Source organism: Malaclemys terrapin, chromosome 3, assembly GCF_027887155.1.
Source record: "Malaclemys terrapin pileata isolate rMalTer1 chromosome 3, rMalTer1.hap1, whole genome shotgun sequence".
NCBI classification, from domain to species: domain Eukaryota; kingdom Metazoa; phylum Chordata; order Testudines; family Emydidae; genus Malaclemys; species Malaclemys terrapin.
Window position 1 is genome coordinate 104762470 of NC_071507.1, and position 18562 is coordinate 104781031.

Genomic DNA, 18562 nt, shown 5'->3' on the forward strand with positions numbered 1-18562 from the left:
GTCACTTGTCATACTGGAGCAGCCCCTGGTGATTGCCTGATGACAGCTGAGACCTAGTGACAGTTATTGATTCTGACAGTATCAAGCAACCAGAGGAAAAGTAGGTTACTGGAGCTTATCACCACATACAAAGGGCAAAACTGTGCTTCAAATATGTCCCTTGGCACATGAACCAAGGAGAGAGAGAGACCTCTGGATGGAAATAATGTTACTCACCATCAAACAGATTCTGACTACCCATTGAAACAAACACACACTACTTTTCCTTTCTGTTCTATTGTACTGTAACAATACAGGTTAACACCACATACAGTTCAGGGTCATTTGTCATTTTCATTAGAAACTCATTATACCACAGCTATATTTTTTTTTAATCAAATTGGGCTGAAACATGGAATACAAGCTGCTATTCCTTATGTGATAGTGTTTGTTAGTTTTTCTCCATTGCTTAACTCATGCAGTTTTGTTAAAAGCTTCAGTGGTGGAAAAAAATCTGTTGAGGGTTGAGATTTTTTAAAGCAATTTAGACCTCAGTTCTCTGTTTGAAGTGATTGCCATTGGCTTCAGTGGAGCATAGCCACAAGGATCTGCCCATGGAGCTTTGTGCAAGATTGGGTCCCTAAACTATGCTTAGGCTTTGTCTACACTAAAGGGAAAAGTCGATCTAAGTTACGCAATTTGAGTTACGTGAATAGTGTAACTCAAATTGACGTAGCTTAGATCTAATTACCTCGGAGCCCACACTACGTGAAGTTGACACTAAACTGGGAGGAGTGGTAGATACGCTGGAGGGTAGGGATAGGATACAGAAGGACCTAGACAAATTAGAGGATTGGGCCAAAAGAAACCTGATGAGGTTCAACAAGGACAAGTGCAGAGTCCTGCACTTAGGACGGAAGAATCCCATTCACTCTTACAGACTAGGGACAGAATGACTAGGCAGCAGTTCTACAGAAAAGGATGTAGGGGTTACAGTGGATGAGAAGCTGGATATGAGTCAACAGTGTGCCCTTGTTGCCAAGAAGGCTAACGGCATTTTGGGCTGTATAAGTAGGGGCATTGCCAGCAGATTGAGGGACGTGATCATTCCCCTCTATTCAACATTGGTGAGGCCTCATCTGGAGTACTGTGTCCAGTTTTGGGCCCCACACTACCAGAAGGATGTGGAAAAATTGGAAAGAGTCCAGCGGAGGGCAACAAAAATGATTAGGGGGCTGGAGCACATGACTTATGAGGAGAGGCTGAGGGAACTGGGATTGTTTAGTCTGCAGAAGAGAAGAATGAGGGGGCATTTGATAGCTGCTTTCAACTACCTGAAAGGGGGTTCCAAAGAAGATGGATCTAGACTGTTCTCAGTGGTACCAGATGACAGAACAAGGAGTAATGGTCTCAAGTTGCAGTGGGGGAGGTTTAGGTTAGATATTAGGGAAAACTTTTTCACTAGGAGGGTGGTGAAGCACTGGATTGGGTTACCTAGGGAGGTGGTGGAATCTCCTTCCTTAGAGGTTTTTAAGATCAGGCTTGACAAAGCCCTGTCTGGGATGATTTAGTTGGGAATTGGTCCTGCTTTGAGCAAGGGGTTGGACTAGATGACCTCCTGAGGTCCCTTCCAACCTTGATATTCTATGATTGTATGACTCCCCTTACTCTTCTTGATCAGGTGGAGTACAGGAGTCAACAGGAGAGCGATCAGCAGTTGATTTAGCGGGTCTTCACGAGACCCGATAAATCGACCGCCGATCCTCCGGTAAGGGTAGACAAGCCCATAATGAACTTATTAAGACGGTTGGTTTCTGGCCCCTCTAAAATATGAATGGAAGTGTCCATAGATCAGATAATACACCAGGATCATCAATATAGTATTCAATAGAGAAATATAAAGAAAATCCTACACTTCAAAGCATATTCCCATATCATGCAAATACAGTATTATTAGTGTCATTTATCATTTCCATCAAGAGGCCCTAGCCGCATTGTACTAGGCACTGTACAAACAAATCATAAAAAGGTAGCCCCCGCCCCCGAAGGGCGTACAATCTAAGTGGTGGTGGTGATGGGGAATCGGATACAACAAACAGTGGGAGTATAACATGACAGTGAGATGATTGTGATCCATGTATTAAGCAATGGTTACAGCACAACAGCTGCCTACACCATTTTTATACTACTGTACTTTTTAAGAGTACAATTTTTTAAATCTCTGTTAAAATATATATATATATATATATTGTACAGACATCTCCCCAAATCCATATATAAATATATGTTGTGCAGACATCTCCCCAAATCCTCAGCGCCTGGCCCATAAGTAGTGGCTGCAAAGCGCCTACAGAGGGTCACAGATTCCACCTCCATATATGACAGTCAAGCTATGAGGAATGAATGACAGCAGTGGGAGGCAGTGATCGGATAACTCATTGAAGAGCGAGTTTTTGATAATGCCTCCCTGCTAAGGCATTGTTCTTACCTGGCAGAATGACAAAGGGACTGAATGGGTAACTTCACCTAGCACACCATCCCAGGTTGATGATCCGGAAACACAGATGTCAGTAGAGATGTAAGATGGAGGGTCTTGGAGCATGGTAGTCAGAGAGAGGAAGGCCCACCAACATCACAGCTTCTCCTAACACTTACGTTCCTCCCCTCTCCACCACCCATCACCCCAGAATTTGGCTCATGTAGTATAACAAATGATAGTACCACTAAACAAATGTCACTCAGCCGAAAGCCTTTTTTTGGCACAGTAATTTTGGGTAGTGAAAATACTATGCAAGCTTTGTTGTTCCCCACCCACCTCCCCACAAATAGCAGCATGGATGGTCCTTTAGTAAGGAATGACTTTATAAGGTATGCAAATTCTATGATAATGTGGTAATAATTAGATTTCCTAGTAAAATTCAATGGTGGTTAACTTAATAGTTTTTTTTCCTTGGTATTATCAATGTATACCCTTTTCCTCATCACTGAGGTGGATCAGGGTTTCTCTCCTGTGCTTTATTTTAGTTCTTTGCTTCACTGAGCTGCATAAAAAACTGCCTCTTCATAACAGGCTTTTTGCTAAAACTGTGCACATCAAAACTAGGTAAACAGATGCTCAGTTCTGATGTCCCTTGCTAGCACATTGCTGAGAGAGGCATACAAGGAGGCGAACATGGAAGTTAACAACTGCAAAATGGAATGGAGTTAATAAATAACTTTATCATTTGCCATTCTTAAGATCATTTCTCATGCTACTTTAACATATACTCTGAGCAGGTTTGTTGGATAAATAACAAGTTTTCATTAAAAAAAAATAGATCATACTTTTTATGGGCAGGCTGTGATATCCTTACTCTTGCTGAGTAGTATCTCGCTCCACGAGTAGTCCTGCTGGCTGCAATGAGACTGCTTGCAATGTCAAATACTGTTCATTGTCAGTAAGGTTATCACAATTTGGCTTGACATTTTTTTCTTATAAGAAATTCATACTGTTGTATACATTTCTTTTTGTAGTGTTCAGTCCCTTCCCCAGAGGAGGAAAAGCTTATTAGCATCAAGAGAACTAGAACACCAGTTTCAAATGAATGTTCTGATATCAACACCCAAACTAACTGGACCAAGTCACTTCCATTGCCAACACCAGAGGAGAAAATGCGACAGCAAGCACAAGCGGTCCAAACAGATGTGGTTCCTATTAATGTAACTGGTAGGCTTTTCATTTCAGTGGTGTTTAGCATGCCTGTGGGCGGGGGGGGGGGGGGGGCAAAAGATGCACCCTAGTCAATGTTGTTTCTTTATTTGTTACCTGAAGCATATGATTTAATAATATGCTGAAATAAATACTAGTTACTGCACCTTTATTTCAAAACAGTGGTTTGTGAACCCTAGTCAGACACTTAATTTAATGAAGGAAACCAACAGCACGGTCTTGAAACAGAATAAAAATTGATGAGATCTAATGGGAAAATTTATATCAATTACATTTTGCAATGGACTACAATGAAAATTTGTAATGGAAAATCATCTGCTTTAGTACTGGCAATGATTTTCAGGATTTTATCTTAAGAATTTATGGAAGGGAAATTATCAAAAGATTTCTGTCCCAAAATGGGGAGAGTTTCAAAATTTGGAATATATATCTAACCATTTATTATTGATGGCAAGAGGCTTACAGGGAAAGAATATGGGTGAGGATATAAAAAGAGTTGTTGGGCTGCTTTTATTTATGGCTTTTGGGAGGAAATTTCCTTTTGTATATATGTATTCCATACTTCCATAGTATCAGTAATATCTTGACCCTAAATGTAAAAAATGTTGTGGGTGATTTTAGCCACATAGCTCCCATTTAAGACTATGGAAGTTACACTGCTGAAAACCAGTTAAACCCAGAAAAATTTTTGGTGTATCCCAAATTAGAACTTTCATGAAAGATTAAATCATCACTTAATTCTTCCTTGTGTCTGAATATTATAAAGATTGTATATTATAGGTTGTTCAGGATATGTGTGTTTATGTTTAGATGCCAGAAACAGGAAGATATTCAGTATCTGACTTATTTCAAACCTCACATGGCTTCCATTTGACTTCAAGCTTACCATTATATTGTAATCAACAGCATGTGATATTTGATTTTGTTTAATAATTTATTAAGATGAGGCGTTCACCTCTCCTGTTTGATTACTAATAACTATTTAATACACATACTTTTTTATTAATATAGTTTTGTGAAAGAACTGCATAGAATTAATGCTGAATGTTTCCATTGGTGAAATTTTACAATGCTATACAACTTCAGGCCAATAATGAACACTACAAAGAAATCTGCAAATCAAGAGAAAATGTCTTGGACGTTAAAAGAAGACACCAGAAAATAATGAAATGTTTCTAATTAACAGCATAAACAAATACAACACTAAAGTATTGCAGACCAATTGGCATTATCTTGGAAATATAGGATACACAGGTGCAGAAGGAGGTGTTATGGGAACAATGGATTATCTGCCGTAATCAATAAGTCTGAGCATGGCTTAGATATTGTGACAGCAGGAGCACAAGATTCTTATAAATTGAGTAATCTGCAGTTCACAGTAATGACCTCTGTGTACTGCAAATGTACAGTGGAGACAAACAGATGGAAAGAAGGGGATGGGGGGGAGGGACTAAAAAGATAAGAGATCAAGTAACTGCCCGGGGTTTAATTTAGCTATACAGTATGGAAATGTTAATGAATCTGTATAAATTGTCCTTGTAATTTCATCAAGTTGTGTAACAAACCTTGCTTTCTTTGAAGTGCTTATTTTGCACTCTATTCCTTTTATATAAGTGATAGTAAGGCGCTATGAAAGTGATTAGAGGAAAGCAAAATTACTGTTAGGTATGTAAACTACTCTACATGAACCATAAGGTTTCCTGGTCTCTGAAATTATTACTGTGCTACTTAAAAAATAATGAATTGAGTGCTGTAATGAAGGGGATCTATCCTTTGTTGCAGTCTAATACAGGTTTCAAAAAATTCATTCTTCCCCCAGCGTAACGTTGTTCTATACATTTCCTATGTTAAATTTACTTATATGGGGGAGGGGAAAAATGCAGAATGAAAAATTTGTTCTGTGCCACTCTTTAAGCCATGCTGTGCAACATACATAGCAGCTTTTGTTTCTTTGCTTGTAATTTTTTAATAACTTGTGATTTTTATGTTGTTTGCACAGAAGTGGGACAGAAATCCCTATTCATTACTATTTGACTGAAATAAAATATTAACCCAAGAAGTGGCTTTTGGAAATTGAAAGCATTTCTGAAAGTGCATTAATAATGAATAAGCTACAAGGCCTCTTACTGGGGTGTGCACCACATGGCGGTGTTCTGGCAGTTTAGATCTTCAGTAGGACAGATTGCAATTAACACATTAGTATTACAAATCTGGTGGCTGGTCGGAAGATGCATGGTTACTGCATTAGGCTGACAAACTGCTGACTAGACATCCAGGTTTGGAAATGGATTCTGTCTTTAGGATAAACAGGGGCTGAGCTCGTTCCGCAAGTGATTTTGCTCCATTTTTTAGTGATGGGGTGGTGGCCAGCAAGTGCTTTTACAGCACGTTCTACATTTTAATCAAGAGACATATAGTAGTGTCTTGCTGCAGTGGGTTTTCTAGGACTATTTTCCAGCTATAAAAGTATCTGGTGGTGATGGGTAGGATAAGCAAGGGTGAAAATGAAGAGCAAGGGTCTGATTCTGCAAAGCAGCTAAGAATGCACTTAGACCCTGTTGACCTTGTGTCCCATGAATTATCAAGTAAGACACATAGACTTCAGTGAGGCCGTCGAAGGACATTTATTATAAACCCTTAAAAACAAAAATGAATATTTTTAGATTTTTTATTAGACCCTGATAAATACGTATTTTAGCCTCAAATAGTGGTCAAAATAAGACTGAAACATCATGATTTGATTAGTTTAACTTAGGTCTTGTCTACACTATAGGGGAAATTCGGTCTAAGCTATGTAATTTGAGTTATGTGAATAGCGTAACTCAAATCAATTTAGCTTAGATCTACATACTGTGGGGTCCACACTACGCAATGTCAATGGGAGACGCTCTGCTGTTGACTCCCCCTACTCTTCTCGATCTGGTGGAGTACAGGAGTTGACAGGAGAGCGATCTGTGGTCGATGCATAGATCGCCGCTCGTCGATCCCCCAGTAAGTGTAGACAAGCCCTTGATTTGTTAATGCGGCCTCTTTGTCTTAACATTCTTCATTGTCCTTAACATTTTTCATCCATACAAATCAATATAAATTTGGGCCTTTTCTTACTGCCTTTACTCACATGAGTAGTCCCAATTAAACCAAAGACTGATTGCATGAGTAATGGTTGTGGGATTGGATCCATAATTAACATAGTGACTTTCATGTGTTGCATAATCCATGCTGCAAAGTCAAAGGCAGAATATGGCAAATGAGGATGGAGTGGCAGTGTTAATCAACAGAGGATTTCCTTGTTTGAATTATTTTAAATTACAATTAAAATTTTATTTTTTTCTGGAGGATTTGTGATTATTTTTTTTTTTGGTCTTTTTGTTTTGCATTCTAATTTCCTCAGAACCCACTGTCTTGTGTGCGATTGTTTTTGTTTTTTAAATGGAAGACGAAATTTTTGAAGAAACAAAAAAAACCCTTCTATTGATAGGTCCAAACAGCTGGATGGAACTATCATAATGTGCGTAGAAGTGTTAGTTGTTAATCTGAAGGCTGGATTAACAAATGATCCTGAACCTTCAAGCAATAAGGGTCCCAGCATCTCATAACATTTTAGGGTATGTCTATGAATATGTCTGGAATAAAAGACCCATAGTATAGCCACGGCTGGCATAGGCGCTGAGTTTCTAATCTGTCTGGGGGTGCCCCCCCCCAGCTCCACCCAGGCCCAGCCCCCACTCCACCCCATCCTGCCTTTTCCCCGCCCAGTTCCAGCCTGTCCCCCGAGCGCGCTGCGCTCTCGCTCCTCCTCCCCAGCACCTCCTGACGCTGCAAAACAGTTGATCTGTGGCAGGCAGTAAGTGCTGGAAGGGAGGGGGAGGCGCTGATCGGCAGGGCCCGCCAGCGGGCAGAAGGAACTGGGGGAAGGGGGAGGTTTTGGTAGGGAGGCTGCCGCAGCCACTATGTAGTCAGCGCCTATGACGGCTGGCCTGGGTCAGCTGACTCAGGCTCATGGGGCTCCGGTTGCGGGGCTGTAAAATTACTGTGTAGATGTTCGGGCTCAGGCTGGAGCCTGGGCTCTGGGACCTACCCCCCTGACAGGGTCCCAGAGCTTGGGCTCCAGCCTGAGCCCGAACGTCTATACAGGATTTTTGCAGCCCCAGCCCGCTGACCCAGGGCAGCCCCAGGTGTGTGTTTGCTGTGTAGACATACCTGCAGGGTATGTCTGCACTCCAGTCAGGACATGTGATTGCCATACATGAGCTAGCTTGCTAAAAATAGCAGTGTTACCTGCCTAGGACTTGTGTATGTCCTTGAGTGGCTAATCCATTTTTAATGCTATTTTTAATGAGGTAGCTTGGGTATGGCTATATGTGCTACTATAACACCACCTGATAGCAGTGTAGACATACTATTAGAGTAGTAGTACTGTCCTCTAAAAGTAGACATTCTGCCACAATGTTTTGGGGCCTCTCTATCATAGATCCTGGGGGAATGCCCCGTACTTTAAATATGACCGTATTTAAAGACATATTTAAATAAATCCCCGCCCCCACTTAAATATGGTCTTACTTTAATTAGTAGAACACTGAAAATTGAGATGACATTGATGCACTGTTACAGTTGCAAAGATTTTGGTTAGCAAGAATGCTATGCATCGGGACACAACGATCCATTAACATTAGTCATAACCTTTGTATATGATGAATGGAACTGCTACAATTATTAGTCCTGTGTTTTCAGGTGTCTGCACACAATCTTTTGAAATGTAAAGTGTTGTAGAAATTATGGTATTTTCAGCGCTACCTGTATGACACACAATGATGTGAAGGAAACCAGGAGAACGATGTATGAGAAGTACGTTAGCTACTGTGTATGTGCAGTAGTCACTTTTCAGAGGTTCCAAATTTGGCCATTGATTTTTTTAAACTACTAAAGAAAAACTTAGAAGGCAGAAAGAGAATACACATGCTCAAGTGTGTACAGCCTCTCAGTTTTTAAAACAAAATTATTCGTGGGTTTTTTAAATTAAAAAAAAAAAAGTTTGAGCACTGTGATCTAATTTTAGGGGGGGAAATTAACTTGGCTGATAATTCAGAAATTAACTTGGTTTGATCTTAGTGGGAATTAAAATGGCCAAGTTGTGAACCCCTAAAAAGTGAGTTTCTAAAGAAAATCTGCTCAACCTTAACGGGAGGGGTGCTGCTGCTGGGTCCCATTATGATACAGTATGTGGTCACTATAAGGCTTTCTCCAGTAATGCACTCTGATAGACACGAGTTCTTCATTCTGTAGTAGTCCATTTATGAATGTTCCATTTATAAAGGTTTGATAATAACCAATATTACAGTTTATTAATACTTTTGGCCTATCACTTATGGAGATTGGGATTGAAATATAGCTGAGATCACAAGGAAAATTAGTTTGGTCTCACCCTGGTTACCATGGATATTTACCCACATCATGAAATAACTGTACAAATTGGATACCGTTGCTTTGGCAATGTTTGCTTGAGAATCAGAATCATAGAATATCAGGGTTGGAAGGGACCTCAGGATGTCATTTAGTCCAACCCCCTGCTCAAAGCAGGACCAATTCCCAACTAAATCATGCTCAGACTGAAAAAAAAATATTGCAGGTCAAGGTTTAGCTGCATTGGTGGAGCTACATGAGGAAGCTAGCATTAGTCCTGCCATGACAATGTCTGTTCCTAAGTGAACAGTGTTAGTCTTTCATTTTCAAGGAGCAATCAAATTTGCCATTCTCCCCCACCACCACCACCACCACCACCACAACCAAAAAAAAAAAAAAAAAAAAACACACAGAGGGCCAGATTCAAACCTGATGACTTCAGTGGAATGGCACATGCTTCAGTCAGATTTGAACTAGGGCTAAGGAGTCAAAATATCATACACCATGCACCTTTCTATAATGTATATGTTCCTCAAGCCTTATGGTGACGATATGCTGTATCTTTTCCTTCAATGTATACCCTCACTGTAGGACTGAGCTAACATCATTTATTAATGCCTTTTTTTCATTTCTACAATGAGCTAGTGGAAGAAAGTGCATGATGTCAGCGTGCTTGAAAGTAATGTTGCTTTGCTTGTTCTACTACACATTAGGGGAGAATTTCGACCGCCAAGCCAGCATTCGGCGGTCTCTAATTTACACAGACACTGTGGTAAGACGGCCGAAGAAAGTCAAAAGGAGAAAGACTATTACAGGAGTCCCTGACAACATTCAAAAGGAGCTAGGTATGGCTCATCAGAACTGTATTCCGTCACTATTCATCTTCACTGCTTCCCATTACTTGACTAATAACATTTACCAGTGCTCATGAAGCCAATACAGTCTGATAGCCTATTAAAGTTCCAAATAAATGTGTGCCCTATTGCAAAAGGCATGTTAATTCAAGCCAAATCATTTGTGCATCTGGAAATTAAAGCTCTTTGTTTGCTGATTTCAGTCAATTGAGGGGAACACATTATTTGAAAAAGTTGTGTACTGGGACAATAGAAATCTGCAGGGATGTAAAATCCATGCATTTAGAATCTTCCTACAGATTTTGCCCTGTGCTTCAGAATATAAGCAACCATTTAAATAAAAATGAAGTGTTTATGCATTTTACTTGTGAAGAATGCATTACCACTGTCAACCAATTAATGGTTGTCTTACTGGATCTGCTGCCTCACACTGAAACAAAACTACCCAAAGAGTCATCCACTTCCTCCAGTGTAGGTCAGACTTAATTGTGACCTCTTAAATGCCAGCATTGTTAATTATCTCATTGCTTGACGTAGACTAGACATCTAGTAGTAGATTAACTAGATGTTTAATGAGAACACTTCAATGTCCTGATGTTCAACTCTTTTGCATGTTCCAGAGGAACAATTTTCTAGCCAGTGGCTACTTAGGGTTGTGATCTTTTTCAGATTTAATAGGTTAGGGATATTTAAAGGTGGTGGAGCTCTGGGTTTTGGCAAACCCTTTTAAACTTTTTTTTAAAGGCTTATAAAACTAATCTGAGTAAACATATCTTTATTTTCCCAGTCATTTAAATCCATGCTTTTTCCTGTTTTAAAGAGAATTGAGTTTTCTAAATCATAATTTTTTAGCCAAAGGAACTCCAGTAATTTTATATTTAAAGTTATAAGAATTTCCAAAAAATGGAGGTAGTGCAAGCTGTGTGCCATACAGATGGTAATATCTCATGTGTTGATTCTTCCTTTAGATTTTCTCCCTCCTGCATTTTTTTTCCATTTTTTCCTCATTCTTCCATTTTTCCCCACTCTGTTTTTCAGTCTCCCAAGCAGAACACAAAACTCAGACTCAAATATCATAAGTAGGTTTGAAATTAGGCAAAGCAAGCTCACCTGTCCCAATTTCTGACATAAGAAGGGTCAGGCTTATAGAATACTTGAATGGGAGACCTATAGGGAAAACCCAGGTGCAGTACAAAGTGGTGCTGTAAATAGAGCTGTTCCATCAAAATCCATAATGAAACAATGTCCCAATATGGGAATCTCACCTTTCTTTTTGCTACCAAACAAGATTTACACAGCATAACAATGTATTGAATCTTCACATGGCAACTTTATATCACAACACCTTTTGATGTTGTGACGAAATGACATCGTTTTCTACTTATAATGAATTGAGATTCTTTTAATGTCCTGAATGCTAGGCTTGTAGGATGCAAACCAGACCTGGAAAAGTTGGATTTGTGAATTCTGAAATGAGTGGCAACCCAATTAGGAAGCACTGTGTGGAGGATGTGGTCTTTTGCATATCATGTAAAACCAAAACTCTGGATATTTGTGCACATTTTATGCATTTATTTTTACCATCTAAAATACTTGATTATCATTTACTAGCTGAAATAAATAGCAAATACAGATAGCATCTGTACTATGCAGAAATCTTCCACAAGTGTCTTAAACAAAGGTTGCCTTTTGCTGGTTCTACTTTTAAAAATGTTGAGACCACAGATTTTATGGGCCTGATTCTTTGTTCTTATGTTTCTGTGATGTGCTGAACACAGAAACAGAAGGGGCAGGAGTAAAAGGTGACTCTGAATCACCTTTCACTCCCTGCATTTTCTCAGGCTGTTTGGAAATTTGTTTGGCCTCTCGCTTAAGCTACAGTAACCTCTGGGCTGCTAATCTATGCTCTGGCTGCAACAGCTTCTTATGGACTATCTGCTATGTCAGGATAGGCAGAGCACAGCCACAGCCCTTGTGTTGGGACCTGTTATATTAGCTTCACAGAACCATTGTGGCAGTTCTGCACCACATAGGGAGCAAATTTATGCTAGGAGGATTCCCTAGGAGCCATTGTTGCCCCCTTAATGCCTAGCACGTATGCAATTTTAACAGTAAATATCAAAACACTTTTTTCAAAGTAGGTCAGTATCATTAGCCCCATTTTACAGATGGGGAAACTGAAGCACAGAGAGGTGAAGTAACTTGCCCAAGGTCACCCAGCAGTGAGAGCTGAGAAAAGAACCCAGGTCTCCTGAGGGTCATTTTGGTGCTCTGTCCATTAGGCCACACTGCTTCCTTGCAATATATGCATGTAATCCATTCTGTTTCCCTAACCCTGTCTCAAAGCAAACAACTTCTTGTTAAACATACCACAGCTCATTTTGTTGGAACATGGACCCAGATCAAATCCAAATCAAGCAATTACATTGTGCCTATCTACATTTTCCCTGTGGTTTCAATTGAATAAATGCCTCTTTATGTCTTCCCTAAAGCATTGCTGTAAATGGCCATAATGTTTATACAAAAACTGAAATCTCTGGACACATCAAAGTTGCCATGCACAGGCTAAATAATCAACCCATAGCAGACTTGTTACATCTTATTTGTTCTTCAAAAGGAAACAGAAATATGAGAGAACCTCAAATCTCTTACCAAAGTGGACTATTTTTGTTGTTATGGAGTTGGAAAAGACTCTATAAGGCTGAAATGTTGGGGTTTTCCCCGTTTCTCTGTTTCCTTTTGACGAATAAAGACAAAATATAGCAAAAGTCTTTGTCAGATGTATATGAACACAGCAGTTTTGATGTACATAGTGACTTTGATGCCATTGGAGTTTAATCAGATATTCTAAAAGGGAACACTAATTGCACCCATGAAGATCCCAATGAAAAATATCTTTAAATATTCATATTTTAGCATACTTTGAAGTGTTGCCCTTTTGCCATTTCAATGATGAGCAAAATGATCCGTGTACATAGTCTGTAAAGCACTTAGAGATCCTTCTGCATGAAAAGTGCTCTATAAATGTAATATCTCATGATGGCCCTTCACTTCTCCAGTAAAGTAGTTGTTCTCATATCCACACTGGCCAGATTCAGAGTATTAGACCCCTAACAATTTAGAGATACCACCTAGATACTGCAAAGGGACTAACTTTATATATGTTAAACAATACTGTTGCTGAACAGTAGCATCTCTTAAAACTATTTAACAAAAAGGGGGGGAAATGGGTGTTAAATTTCTACAGACACTAACACACTCTTGATTATTTTTACATAGCTCTAAATTATCTGCATCAACTACATAGAAACCATAAAACTTAGCCTCTGTGGGGCAGAATTTGAATAAGAGTAAAGAAAAAGCAAGAAAAGTCAGAGACTAATGCTCCAAATGTGTGTACCTGTATGACTTAGCATGGCTTGTCTACACGTACAGCGCTGCAGTGGCACCGCTGTAGCCCTTAGTGAAGACGCTGCCTACACGGACAGGAGAGCTTCTCTTGTCAGCGTAGGTAATCCACCTCCCCAAGAGGCGGCAGCTATGTTGACGGGAGAAGCCTTCCCATGACATAGCGCTGTCTACACCAGGAGTAGGAGTTAAGGCGGTATAACTGCATCACTCGGGGTATGGCCTTTCCACACCCCTGAGTGACGTAGTTATATCGACATACGTTTGTAGTGTAGACCAGGGAAAACTCTCTCTCTTCTGGATGTGGCATTACTAAAGCAGCTACTTTCCATCACCATTTCCTTTATCACATTCTAACTCTTCTCTGGATGTCAAGATGTACCTTTTCTGGAACTGGTGAATCTGGGTTTCACCTGTCAGAAAGTAAGACAATTCCCCTCTTTCTCTTACAGAAGGGCACGTATCAGGGAGAATCTACTGGAAGCCTCCCCCTGTTTTCAGTCCTTTGTAAAATTCACCTTCCTTTTCCTGTACCTCTAGGCTGTGGACTGGACCAAAGACACCAACTTTTTTTCACATTTTTACAGTACTACTTCACTTACTGTATGCTGACTCTGTACTGACTCCTTTATCAGGGATCTAGCCTAACCTGATCCAATGCTGCCTTTACCAAGACTTGAAGCTGTCTTGCTTGCGAATAAGCTTTCCCCATAAACCTGCACCAAAGCAGTTCCAATGGGTTACGTCTTTCAATTATTCCAGGCTCTAGGTCTCCTACGCTCCCTCCCTATATCTCTGCACCAGTCCTATAGCAGGAACCACATCTAATCCTCCATTATTGGAAGCAAAGCAGGTCGGTCTTCGTCTCAACAAGGATAGGTTCAGTAGAGGAAATTGCTTTAGAGTTTCTTTCCTTGCTTGTTTCTCTCCCGGGTCCCCCCTTTTGTCTGGCTCCACACACATTCTGATTCTTCGCCTCTTAACAGCCTGGCAGCTAGCCTCTGCCCTCTTTTCTGGTCCTGGGGGCGGGGAGGAGTGGGGGAACTGGAACCCTTTAAGCATACCATTCTGTCCATTACTGCTGTTCTCACATCACATCTTCAATAACAGCGTTCACAAGTCTTTTTAAGATAAGGTCCAATTGAATGTCCTGGGGTTTTATTCACAATAACCTCCCCCCCCACACACACACACTTTTTTGTAAAGGAAGTTGTTTTAAGGGCCAGAATTGAGATCAGATGCTTTTCTTTGGCTCCTGTCTCTAGCATCTGCTTCATGATAGGTCCCCAAACACCAAATTTGTTTGTGACAACATATCAGTGATCAGGATGGATGTCTGACAGCTGAATCCAGAATAGTCACTCGGCACCTGCTTTCTGGTAGGACAGATCACATCACTTGGTTGTCATCAACCATCCGTAAATGTTCCAACTGTCACTTTTTAACTTCTTATAGTTGGAACTCTTTCTGCTAATCAACAGCTGAGAGGAAACAATTCCTGTGAAGTCCCATGTAATCATCTCAGAAAACTTTGAGCAGCTATGACCCCAAATGATACTAGGCTTTAAGAAGTAAATCCATAGGTGTTTTGTTTCCTGGTGGATTCAACTAACTCCACCAAGTTCCTGAGCCCAAGTAATTGCTGTATATTTATAGAAATATTTTTGGTTTGCACCTGATCGCCTGCCTTCTCAGCTAGAACTCCAGATAACTCTAGGTTCTACAGACGTGTATAGATTCCCTGCCAGTGTCAGGCAACTCAAGCCATGGGATTTCAAATCCTGGTGGTCTCTCAGTCTCTCTCTATATACATATCCCACATAGTCCTCGGAGAGGATATTATTTCCTTTAGGGTCATTGGGCATTTGTGCTGTTCACTGGTGGTACTTCTAAGGCTGCAGCTTCTGAATGTCATTGAGATACTTGGCTTTGGGTTTAATCCATTGCACTTCTATAGTACCATTCATCTGAGGGTCACAAAGAGCATTCCAAACACTAATGAATTCACAGTTAATCACAACACTCTTAGGAGGCAACTAAGTATTATCCCTATTTTGCAGATGGGGCAAGTGAAGCACAGAGAGGTTAAGGATAATGACCATGCCCAAGGTCAAATGTTGAATCAGTGGCATAGCAAGGAACAGAACCAAAGCCATCTAGATTCCCCATCTGGTAGACAGTCATCCACTAAACGTTCATATTTTCAAGAAGCAGTGATCTTTACAAGGATCCAACACTTTTTAGCTGACAGTTCTGTGGAGTACTGTAGGATTTTGTGGGATTTTTTTTTCCCCTATCAAATGTCACAGATGCTTTATGGAGCACCCAGTGCAAATTCATGTACTTGTAAGTTGATTTTTGTTGTGTAGATATTATCTATTTGTGCAAGTGCTAGGGGAAAACATAGAGGAGGAAGTGACTCAAGCTGCTTACATGTGATAACAGGGATAGTGCTAGCACTGCACATGCACCATTCCTTTACCCAGCTTACCACCTTTGGAGAAGGCCTAGTAGTAGGGCATGAGTTGGGCTAAGTTCATGAACATGTCTGAAGCATAAGTGAGAAGTGCACGTGCTAGAAATAATCATATAGCCAGACACAGAAGGTTTGGAAAGAGAGATTGCTTATATATTGGTTGAAACAAACACAATATTTTGTAACAACAATACGACTCCTTTTTCTCTTGTGCATCCCTTCCATTTACACCCTGTTTTACCTCAGCGTAAAACCCCGCCTTGTGATGATCCTCAATTAATTGTTGCTGCACTTTGTCAGAGTAATCACTGCAGAGTAGCATGAGGCTCTCTCTTCCAGCTGCATTTCATCCAACCCTAGGGACTTAAAGGCAAACTCTTTTCTCAGATCTGCATGATTAATCTACAGTGGCTAGATGGAAGTAGCCACTAAAGTCGGGTATACTGATCTCTGTCATGTGACAGGTATTTTAAACCTGTCCCAGCTCAACTGAGTCTCTATCCAGCACTTCTGATTGGAACCCCTATAAATATATGAGCCCATCTTGACTCAGATATTCAGTTTTCTCTATTTGCTCTTAAATTGTGCCCTAATTGAGCTGCCTGTTCAATAGTCCCAGTAATTCCCAGCCTGGCAACTGTTTGATGGGTAAGATGCTGCGTCCAGGTGTCTCACGTGGTAGTGCACAGCACTAATCAGCAAGCCACTGTGCTAGACACCACCATTTTAAAACTCCAAGCAGAATGATGATTATTCTCAACCACATTTGTGCAACATCTGTAGCTCAATTTTCATTTCTGTAAAAAAAAAAATTGCTGATGTCTGCTTAAACACCTCTGCAACCAAATGGACTTTTAGCTGATACGTGGTATCCTTTCAAAGCTCAAATTCTCTTCCAGCATTTGGTGTTGTGGCAGACATAACTTCAACCTGTTATTAGATTAGAGGTTTCTAAATTTAATATTCATTAATGGTTTGAGGTTTTCCTCAGAAACTGCTGCTGAACAATACACATTCCACCAGCTGTAGCAACAAAGGCAATTCAGGTTAAGAATTTTTGGAGAGCCTTCAGAAGAGTGTGTAAGAGACTATCTGGCATTCGATGAGGAATTCCAAACAACCTGGGAAACAATAAAAAAACAAAATTCCCTCCAAAATTCTACCAAGCTGGGGTTAACCCACAGCATTTTAAGAGAGGCGCAGTGCGTTCCCACAGATTTCCCTGTAGATTTTTGTTGTCCCTTTACAAGAAATGGAACTGGAAACAGGTACATAATTGTGCAATTAGATAGGGCTCACAACTTCCATTGATTTTAAAGGGAGTTGTGCACTCATCTGAGGACAGAAATAGACCAATGCAATTTCACAATTTGTCACTTAGTCCTTTTTAACAGAAATTTTTTAAAACCTCAAAGTTATGTTCTCTTTAAAAACAAAAACAAGACACTTTTCAGAATATATTACTTGAAACAATTAGCCTACAATTTAAGGCCCTTATCTATCAGCTATAGCTTTGTGAGTGGACCCTTGCACCTGCATAGAGTGCCGCTGATTTCACTGGGACTGCACACTGGTTGCTGTTACAACTGTGCAGCCTCAGTGAAGTCATGGGGCTCTGCAAGGGATCTGCCTACATGGATCTGATTGCAATACTGGGGTCTAAAGTTTTACCTACCTTGAGTCAAATTTTGCACTCCTTGTATGTGCATAAGGACTGCTAGATTAGGCCCTAAATTGTCCTGACATTGTTTTGTTCCGATCAGCTTAAAATTTCCATGCATATTTACAGTAAATAAATTTGTCCCAGTTACTTGCACTCTAAATTTCTCAGCTTCTTGTCTTGGGTCAAAATCTTTGGTGTTGTCCTGCTTTGTGAATGGTACTATTATGCTGAATATTTAGTTTCCCTACGTGTAACATTTTAAACAAATGTGAAGTGTGTTTCCATGTATTTTTAAAAGTTGCTGTTGTAGAGGAACAAATTTAGCTTATCTTTATATAAACTTTTCTGTGTGTGTGTGTGTGTGTGTGTGTGTGTGTGTATACACACTGAAAAGTAATTCTCAATCAATCAGAATACAAAGATATTGTATACCTACTGTGATGCATAACTGCAGTTTATTCTCACACAGTTTCCTACATTCTGTCTATTTTTGTCAAATCGCAACTGCTATTTCTCTATGTAATACACAAATTCCTTATCTCTAACTGGCTAATAATAATTGTCACCTGGTCACATCATAGGGGCAGGGATCTTTGTGATGTCTAACTTTGTGTTTTTATAGCACTGTGCAAAACAGGAACCTGACCCTGTAATATAAATACAAATAATAAAAATATTATTATTCTTATTATATGGCTCTCTCAATAACTAGACTCTAATTATGCAAATCTGTACCTTAATTGGCTGCTATAGTCTGTCTGCTCTGATAGGCTCATGTACTTAGAACTTTCTAGCTGTTTGCCAGCAAAGAATTATCTAATTTCATTTCTCATTCCCTTGGCTGAAGCAGAAAAATTCTGCATTTTCATGAGAGCAGAAGAATCTACACACAAGCAAACAAAATGGGCATAAAATGGCTTAAAGTTTACTTTTTTATCTTGAAAAAAGTAAAACAAATTCAGCCTTTTATGTGCTGCTTTCGCTTTAGAAGCATCACCCCAAGCAATACCCATCCCTCCTCCCCCAAATACCTTTTCACTCTGATAGATGCCAAGAATAAGAATAATTGAACG

General features: G+C 40.0%; 1 protein-coding gene and 1 long non-coding RNA gene across 9 annotated transcripts in view; one reads left to right on the forward strand and one right to left on the reverse strand.

Annotated features, from left to right (window-relative positions):
- The window catches only part of NHSL1 (NHS like 1), a 236325-nt gene that overhangs the window by 205401 nt on the left and 12362 nt on the right, over positions 1-18562 (forward strand). For 7 of the 8 annotated variants that reach the window (XM_054022255.1, XM_054022256.1, XM_054022257.1 and 4 more), the window contains 2 exons: positions 3493-3685; positions 9802-9933. In XM_054022255.1, coding sequence (XP_053878230.1) covers positions 3493-3685; positions 9802-9933 — 325 coding nt within the window. The remainder of the gene's footprint in view (positions 1-3492; positions 3686-9801; positions 9934-18562) is intronic. The other variant, XM_054022261.1, reaches the window with a different exon arrangement.
- The window catches only part of LOC128833950 (uncharacterized), a 33940-nt gene that overhangs the window by 10983 nt on the left and 4395 nt on the right, over positions 1-18562 (reverse strand). The window lies entirely within an intron of this gene.